This window comes from Acipenser ruthenus, chromosome 37, assembly GCF_902713425.1.
Source record: "Acipenser ruthenus chromosome 37, fAciRut3.2 maternal haplotype, whole genome shotgun sequence".
Lineage (NCBI taxonomy): Eukaryota > Metazoa > Chordata > Actinopteri > Acipenseriformes > Acipenseridae > Acipenser > Acipenser ruthenus.
In genome coordinates, this window is record NC_081225.1 from 8,790,099 (window position 1) to 8,799,470 (window position 9,372).

The following is a 9,372-nucleotide window of genomic DNA, read 5'->3' on the forward strand; positions in this document are numbered from 1 at the left end:
AAACCGCTATTAAAACCAGCGCTGGTGTCCTGCCTTTTCAGCACCGCCGCTGGAAACCCAGCACACCGTCACATTGTTGTCAGAAGTGGAGGCGAAACAGGTACCCTGGCACGCACTTGGAAGCTGGCAGAGGAAGAGTACAAATGCAAAAATAGATTTGCCCAAATAATTGGCAGAGGCAAAACTTAAACCCAGGTATGTTTTCTTCAAGCTGTAGATAAGAACCAAGTATTCTAATCATCTTTACTCCATTATCGTCCACAAGGTCACTGAAAACGATTGGGCACAGCACACAAAAACACCTCAAACAGACATTTCGTAACATTTCTGTGTAAAGGTGAAATGCAATCTCCATTCAAGGCTAGGGGTTGTTGACTGCAGGTGCACATCAGCGTGTTTCAGCCTCGCACACTGACAGCGTTTCTCAGCATTGCAAAGCCACAATGACAAGCAGCACACCAAATACAATCCCAAATGTCCCGTTCACTTTAAATAAATACCATGTCTCAGAAGAGTACGGATTTCTGCTTCCTCTGCCACGGGTAGGTAAAAACTACACGTTTTCTATTGGTTAAAACTGCATTCTAATTAATAAGAAAAATCTTGTTTAAAGCTATGCATTGCATAATTTATATTTTGTTTAAGACAACAAAGCTGCTAGGAGTGCACAAAACTGGACATGGCTATACAGCATAACCAAGAATACTAGATGTTTATTTGTTTATTACAAATCAACATTTCAGTCTTATTGTCTTCATATCAAAGGCAATACCAATACAATCTCTTCTTAAAAAAATAAATTTTAAAAGACAGTTTGTTTGCAAGACAAATACTGGTGAATATCGACATACTTGTCAATGGTTATAACAAAAATAAATTAAAGTTAGCACCTTTTTTGAAGCAAACTCAAAACATGAAGAGCTACAGAAAAAACAAAGAGGGTTTTCAACGGGGTAAAACCAACTATTCAGAACAATACACTAACAAGGCAACCTACAAAGTTATTTTAGCATTATACCGTTCAAATTGTTTTTTTAGGTCAGTGCACAATTGGAGTGAGTCTGAACCACAACACACAGAGATTAGATACTAGGATACAACTCCTCTGAGTGCTGTCTACAAGCTCATATTTGTGTATTTGTCTCATTGTTGGAAGGGCAGTGTTGGGATCAATCCCTGCTTTTCAATTCCAATTCCAATGTATCAAACATTATTATGAAATCACAGAAACTAAGATTGCACTCAGGGACTAAAATTAAGCAAAAAGTGTTTTAAACTTTAGATCAGAGTCCTATGCTTTATGCACAGAGTGGTATTTATGCACAAGATAAGATGTACTGGAATTCTGGAAACATTAAGATATGTATGGGCAGCAGTGTGGAGTAGTGGTTAGGGCTCTGGACTCTTGACCGGAGGGTCGTGGGTTCAATCCCAGGTGGGGGGACACTGCTGCTGTACCCTTGAGCAACGTACTTTACCTAGATTGCTCCAGTAAAAACCCAACTGTTTAAATGGGTAATTGTATGTAAAAATATTGTGATATATTGTAACAAGTTGCCCTGGATAAGGGCGTCTGCTAAGAAATAAATAATAATAATAATAATAATAATAATAATAAATAACAAATTAAAGCATAGACCAAACAAGGGACCAGTGATAATATCTCAAATGGCAGCGGAGAGGTAAGAAAATGGACTTTCAAATCTTGGTTAGCACTCCTTGAAGTAAAAGTGGGTGGTACGTTTCCATTAGACAGATCTGCCGGAGTATTATCAGCCCTGGATGAAGATTGCCAGTAACCTCACAGACTTGATAGAAGCACATACGCTACGCAATGAGGTTAACAAGGTAAGCATAAATCACCAAATTCAACACAATACAGAGGTTTGACAAACACACACAAAGTTACGGTAATGGATACAATCGGTTGCATTCAGAGCTGCTCAAAGTCTTCTACTTTAGTGCCCACTGCTCTCTGCTGTGTGTCTTTGCAAGTAAAACCACAGCAGCATGACATGTGTACAGCTATGATGTGTGCATAGCTATGACGTATGTACAGCTATGATGTGTGCACAGCTATGGCCAGAAGTTTTTCATCACCTAGAATTTTATGATTGAGACATAAATTAAAGAAAACAAACTATATGAACATAATTGAGATCTTTTATTTAACAACTTGTAAATCAAAGAAACTACAAAATGATGAGTCTACCGGAAGCCATAATAGCAGTACAGTATTTCATGTTAGATTTAGAAATGTCACATTTTATAGTTTTTCATAAAGTAGATGGAAAAGCGGTATGTAATTCAATGTGTTAACCTAACATTAATTCAGCAGGTTTCATTCCATTTTATGAAGCAAAATTTGTTAATTCTATAGGGTGATGCAAAACATTTTGCCATAGATGCAGTATACAGATTCCTGATATTCCTAAATAACAAATTTACAACTTCTGCAACTAAATAACATGCTAGTTTTCTACCATTCATTTTAGAAAATGCGTCTTTTTAAGGCACTCATGGAATGCAGCTTGAAAATTAAATAAATAACATATTTTTTGTATGTCTATACCACAAACAAAACCAATGTCTTCCTAGAGATACCAAAAACAGCAGATCAATGGAGGTTTCAGCTATAAAAATAACGAGCGTTTCCCCTATTTACCAGTTGCCATTGCTGGACACAGGTTACCTACAGGGGCACAGGGAGCTGAGGCTGGCGCGCATGGTGCTGAGTTTCATTACCATGGGCTACGTGTGGCAGGAAGGGGAGCATGGCATTGTAAAGGTACTGCAGCCCTGTTGACTCTACAAGCACTTCATTAACGCAGGCAGGTCTGCTAAACATCAATAGTGCCCTCTGCTTATAGTCAACACACTGCAATATCCCAGCCAGAGCAGAATGGCAGTCAATGGATGTAATATACTAAAATGCATGAGCAGGTCTACTTACTTTAAACTGAAAGACATTTAGAAAGACTTGTAGTTGCAATGTTCGTCATTGAATTTTACAAAAACTATTTTAGTATTCTAAACCACCGAGTTGTTGTAATAAACCAAAATGTAAAAATAATCCATTAAAATGGCACTTTGAAGCCAAGATGTTTAATCAAATCTTGTTCCAGACCTTACCAAGAAACCTGGCGATCCCATATTGTGCGTTGTCACGGTTACTTGGTCTGCCTCCTATACTGGTTCATGCAGACGGTGCGTTGAGCAACTGGAAGAAAAAGAACCCCAGTGGGTAGGTTGTGTTATTAAAAGATTATATTGTTTAAAGATGGCGCTTACATTAAAAGATGCAAAGTGAGAAATATGACCTCAAAATGAGCAAAAAAGTGGGCCTAAAGATTCCATAAGCGAGGAAAGTCCAGCGTCTTTCTGCAAATGTACCCTATGGTAGTTCAAATAATGTTGAAAGGACTTCCATAGTAATTATTCAATTTTTGTGCTTGTAAGACAAATTCCCATAGACCCCTTGTGCTTTACTACCTGACTGTATGATGGTTGTAGATTTTCAGAGAGAAGCTAATGTAACTACTGTAAAGACCTTTAAGGTACTAATACCGCTAGAGTTTATCTCCCATTTAATCTCTACAAGCGCTTCCATTAAACTAATGCACAAATACTGAACCATGCCAAAGGAATGCTTTAAGTGACCTTGAAAATTGTCTTATAAGCAGCTTTCCTGGCAAGTCTTAAACAAGTTGTACATATAAGATACAATATTATATTAACTAAAAGAAAGTAGACAAACTTCTCAGCTAACCTGTTCATCAGTGTTAGACTGGCTAGATTACAATACAATAGAAATGCTAACGTGCTTTTATTTTTTTCTTCCCCTCCACTCTCACTTCTCATCCCTGCAATCTCACATCAGCCCTATGGAAATAGAGTAAGTATAACTTACCTCCATTTTATATTTTTTCAAAGCGTTTAAGTCTAACAATGATGGTGTGGCACTGTCTTGTCATGAAGTGCCCGCTGATAACCCAAAGAGAACAATATATACAAGTCAAGGTGGAGTTCTAGTACCAAAAGCTAATCTTCACCTCGCTGCTGTTTGTCTGGAAGGGTTACCAGGGTTGACTGGTTCAACTGTAGAGTCTTTTTAACAAGCTTGAATAGAACAGGATTGGACATTTGGAGCCCTTGCCATGTGCAGCACGCTCCTGGACTGTCGCACACGTAGAACTGGTGGGCAGCTGGAATTAGGGTTTGCTCAAATTGCAATTACAATGCTATTTTTTTCAATTACCCTAAAAAGTAACACAAACAACTCCACACATTAGCATGTTTACTCTAATTATTCTAAACAACCAAGCTATAAATCACAGGTACAAATACAGAAACATACTGTTTTTGAAACAAACGGGTGACCAAAAGAGTGGTAGAAAAAACAAGAATAATGATCGAATGACAAATAAATGTAAAATCGGTCAATTATATGGTATAATTACAATTACGCAAGTGTGCCAAGGTTCAATTGCATTGTAATTGCAATTCACTACGAACTGCACAATTGCAAATGCAACTGAGCCCAAGACTGCTCTCTGTAATGCAAATGTGTTGCTTATACAGAAGCCGCATCTCCCCCTTGCAAATCAGTTTGGACGAGATAGACTTTGAGTGGAAGCGGGCGTTTGGTTAAAAAGTGTTTACTGATGTTTCACAACAATCTCCAAGCATTTTAAACCCTTCTTAAAAAAAAAAAAAAAAAAAGTACCCTGATAAATGTGTACTTTCCTCATGTTTTCATTTTTTCAGGTTATACTATGCATTTACCATAGTTTGCCGTGTTTTTTGTTTTTTTAACATATGTTTTATCATACCACTCTTGGCTTTACAATGCTTTCACTATGCTTTATTACACTTGCACCCTATTGACAGTGTTCGTGGCAGGTGTTTTCATGTATAGTATCTGGTAAACACTTGTTATATTATTAATGAAGGCAGTGTTACTGGTGTGACAGGACAGTAAATCAAGCTACTCACAGAGGTGTGTGTTCTCAGGAATCTGGACCTGATCGTGTGCCTGCCTGGAGGAGACAGTTTCAAAGGTTTTTTTCTGGTGACCTTGTTGGTCGAACTGGCAGCCGTACCGGGAATCAAGGTACAGCAAGCCATATTATATACACACACAAACTGGAGAGGAGGCGTATATTGGGAAACTATGGTCACAAGAACGATATAGTTACCAACAGAGGACTATAATGCTCGATGCCGCAGGCTGAGAGAATTGTCCACTGAAGGTAACTATAGTTCTTCCCAAGGGGCCTTTAGTTTCCCACTATGAGTCTGCACTATGAGGTCTGCATTCCATATTTGTTTTATGAATCAGTCAAGAAAGAATTGTTTTTGAGGTCCATAGCGCATTGTTATTGAAGTTTTTATTTACATCGTCCATTTGGACTTGTTTGAATTTTAGGAAGTTAGAAAACACTGAAAGCTATGATGATTTTAGTGTTTTTCAGCATCCTTGTTTTGTAGTGTATTTTGTAATTCGTTTTCTGTTGTCCGCCATTGTGCTTTGTTGTGTTAAGAGAGGAAGGACGCTCAGCATGTAATTTGAGGGAGTTTGTCAAAAAAAAAAGAAAATATTGATTGCAAGCAGCGCCACAGGGGCAATAGTTGGAGCAATTTTTGGTCATGTGATGAGGTTTTAACCAATCACATGCTAGAATTTCTAAGGACTGATTCATAAATATTTTTATATATATATATATATATATATATATATATATATATATATATATATATATATATATATATAATTTTATATAAATACTGTGTTTACTTGAATTTGTCATCCTTGAATTCAAGTCACACGCCCAAATACGGACACCAAAAAAAAAAAAAAAAAAGACCCTGAATGCAAGTCACATTTTACTCTTAATAAACACACTAATTAATGGTTAAATTACTTTTCAATTTCTAGGTGCCAGCAGGGAACACTGTATTGTACATTAAAGCATCAGAGTACGTCACCTACTATATTACAAAATGCAAATGAGAAAAGAAAATATGTACAGTACAGCACTTTCAGTATTGAACGACAGTCACTGCAGTTTATGGTAGCTGGGAAAGGGTAATTTACCTTGCACTTGATTTCAGTCTGCTTTACTGTCCTCGTTTGTTTAATTTTGCCAACGTGACTCTGTCACGTTCGCAAGCAAAATTAGTGCAAGACAGAAATGTGTAGTTCATGTTAGGTATGAGTTAGGACTTTGGAGTTTACACTAGTGGGGTTACCGTAGTTAAACCAGGCACAGACCATAATAACAGTGAGTAAATCCACCATTACCTTAGTGTTCCTGTTTCTTATGCTCCTCCAGATAGAGAAAGAAAAATGTATAAATAAATGATTGTTCATTTTGAAGCCGGACCCGCGTTGATCATTTCAACAAGTACTATACTGGTAATATTATAGTATTGCATAGCCTTTCGATTGCGTCTGCATCTTCTGACACATCTCAGATGCTGCAGTTTCTCTTTTCTTCAGCAAACAAAATTACTTTTCTTTTAAAAGCTGCATCAAAAAATGTTCATGAAGTTCGCTGTGCAGCCATTTTAATATACCGGTACTGTATATGTGTGTGTGTGTGTGTGTATATATATATATATATATATATATATATATATATATATATATATATATGCCAAATAAATAATAATAAAATAAATGTGTGTGTTTGGAAGGAGGTATAACTGCAGTGTACAAAAAGGAAAAAAAATGAAAAGGATGTTGTTTTGGACAAAAGCCTTTCAAATGTGTAGAAAGAACTAAAACATATTTTAGTACTGATATACTAAACACAAGATTCACAGTGTGCTATCACAGAATCCTCCTTTCTGCTCATTTTAGGGATAGTTTTCACACCAGTTTTATCTCTTAGATTCCTAATGTTCTTCAGAACTAGGAACGTATTTGACATTATGGCACAGACTTATTTTTTTCTTTCAAAGTAACAAATCAAAGCTTGTTGCTCTTGCTCCAGGCGATGGCTGCAGTGATCAATGCTGTGCTTGAATGTGATGACCGGAGCCTCAAGAGGGCGCTAGAGGACCTGGCCAGCTCTATCCAGAGCATGACAGAAGCTCTGAAGCAAATGCATGGTAACTCTCTATTCTATTCTGATCACACACACAAAACATAGTGACAATACTGTCATTTTATATGATACCATTCTTTCAATGAAATAAATAAAAGAACTGCTGGAAAACGATAAATGAAATGTGGGTTTTGCATGCATACACTGCACGTTCCTCTCTAAAGATGTCTTTTTCATCTTTATTTCAGCTCACGTTGATCCTGCAACATTTTACGGAATGATTCGTATCTTCCTTTCTGGGTAGGTTGTGCAATATTTTCGATTTGGTGAAAGCCCTACAAAAGACTTGAACAAAAAACACAGTGTTGAAGCGTTTGTGAGAAAAGCCACTCAGAATGATTGCAGCCATCACACAATGGGCCAGAAAAAAAGACATCGAAAACTGTCCGGCAGGGATAGAAATAAGATTCCTATTGCACAGTTTCACCCGTTCCAGGTGTTACAACAAGCTTGATTAGTTATAGTGCAGAGGTAACAAGCTCAGATGTGTTTTTATTAGACCCTGAAGGTACATTTCAGAGTGACTCAAGTATCATGAGGAGGAAACTGCATTGGAAGACCAGATCCAACCTGTCAGCAAATTCAAAAACCCTGTTTCATGCACCCCGTTGCAAAAACAAGAAAGGTAGCATCATTTTTATTTGTGGGACACATGTGGCCCTTGTACCTTAAAGGGTTATACTCATACTAAAACCAGGAATGGATCAAACTGCTATGCAACGGGAGTCTTATTTCCAGCCCAGACCTTTAAAGCTTTGTGACTCACAAGATAAATCTCCAATGGAAATGTCCCTCTTGTCTCTTTGGCAGCTGGAGGGATAACTCCTCTATGCCGGAGGGGCTGGTGTACGAAGGCGTGCAGGAAGACCCCTTGCAGTATTCGGGGGGCAGCGCAGCTCAGAGCAGCGTCCTGCACTGTTTCGACGAGTTACTGGGTGTGAGACACGGCAAGGATAGCGGTAAGTCATAGCACTTCTGTACCTTCCTATTTACACACCTGTTCTGGGATTCATTACTTAAATTATTTGTTTTTGCTTACAGCCCTCTAGTTGTCTGCAATAGTTCTGAATGGTTCTTATTGGGTTTTTTTTAGATGATCTCAGGCAAATTCAAAAGCCACTGTAGTTCTAGTTGCTTGTCATAGGTAGACAGACACACGTAGCACAGCGATATCGACCATGCTTCCTTACGTTATGATTATATAATGACACTTGGGCTGATCTAGCCTACCTAAGATATGTAGACAGCAGGCAAGTAAAGCATAAGAGCCGCTCCTTAACTCATAGTCAAGCACAGAACAATCAAACAGACACAAGAACCTCTCACAATGACTGCGCTCATCAGAAGGAAACGAAGACAAACCTGTGCTACAGAGAGTGCTTACACCTGGAATTGCTCAAGATGCTGAGCCCTCTTTCTTTCCTGTATATCCCCAGCTGCTTTCCTGAGCAGGATGCGAGACTACATGCCTTCCTCCCACAAGCAGCTGGTGCTGGACATCTCCGCAGGGCCGTCGCTGCGGCACTACGTCCTGGACGTGGGGAAGTCGGAACTGACGGGCGCTTTCAACGGCTGTGTGGCTCAGCTCGTGGCCCTCAGAAACTATCACATCGTGGTGGTGAGCCGATTCATCACCGTCCCGGCAGCCCGGGTGAGGGAGAGGAGGAGCCGAGCCGAGCCCTCCGCTGAGATCCTGACTCGAGCCCCCTCCTCGCTGGAGGAACGAGGGACCGGGGGCTCCGGGGTCATGAGCTTCCTGAAGAGCGTCCGGGACACCACCAAAGAGGCCACGATACCATGGGATGGAAACAAGATTCCCACTGCATAGCAGTTTGATCCATTCCTGGTTTTACTACGAGTTTAATAATGACACGCCTGAACTTGTTACAGAACCTCTACACTGGGGCTAGTCAAGCACATATTAAAACTTGAAACGGGTGAAACTGCTATGCAATAGGTGTCTTATTTCACATCCCTGAGACTGGGTTGAGAGCTCAAAATCTCATTGCAGAACAGGATATATCTAGCCAATCCATGTTTATTTTCTTGCTACTTCTACTTCCCACCTACAGTATTTCAAATAAGACTCCTATTGTCTTCAAGCACAACACATTGCATCACAGGTCCTCTTCTTCCTTGCCATTCCTGTTCCTTTGGAAACCGCAGTCTCTTAAAGCAATTCCATTAAAAGGCCAGATGAATAACCAATTTGGTCCTATTCACCCAAGGCAGATAGAGGGCAGTGACTATTTCACAAATT

General features: G+C 39.1%; 1 protein-coding gene across 1 annotated transcript; it reads left to right on the forward strand.

The window, feature by feature from the left end:
* The first annotated feature begins 356 nt into the window (after window positions 1-356).
* LOC117971679 (indoleamine 2,3-dioxygenase 2-like) lies at window positions 357-9,055 on the forward strand. The gene is made up of 10 exons (XM_034919866.2): window positions 357-542; window positions 1,753-1,848; window positions 2,669-2,788; window positions 3,126-3,244; window positions 3,881-3,895; window positions 5,014-5,113; window positions 6,999-7,116; window positions 7,301-7,352; window positions 7,923-8,071; window positions 8,549-9,055. The coding sequence occupies exons 1-10, from the start codon at window positions 444-446 to the stop codon at window positions 8,938-8,940; spliced, it is 1,260 nt and encodes a 419-aa protein (XP_034775757.2). The 5' UTR covers window positions 357-443; the 3' UTR covers window positions 8,941-9,055.
* The last annotated feature ends 317 nt before the right edge of the window (window positions 9,056-9,372 follow it).

What these genes read in the sequence shown, in the direction of transcription:
- LOC117971679 (XM_034919866.2), top strand. Translation starts at nt 444, where the DNA reads ATGACAAGCAGCACACCAAATACAATCCCAAATGTCCCGTTCACTTTA. An exon ending in TACGCAATGAGGTTAACAAG is followed by an intron (nt 1,849 to 2,668) that starts GTAAGCATAAAT and finishes CCTATTTACCAG; the next exon opens with TTGCCATTGCTGGACACAGG. An exon ending in ATTCGTATCTTCCTTTCTGG is followed by an intron (nt 7,353 to 7,922) that starts GTAGGTTGTGCA and finishes TCTCTTTGGCAG; the next exon opens with CTGGAGGGATAACTCCTCTA.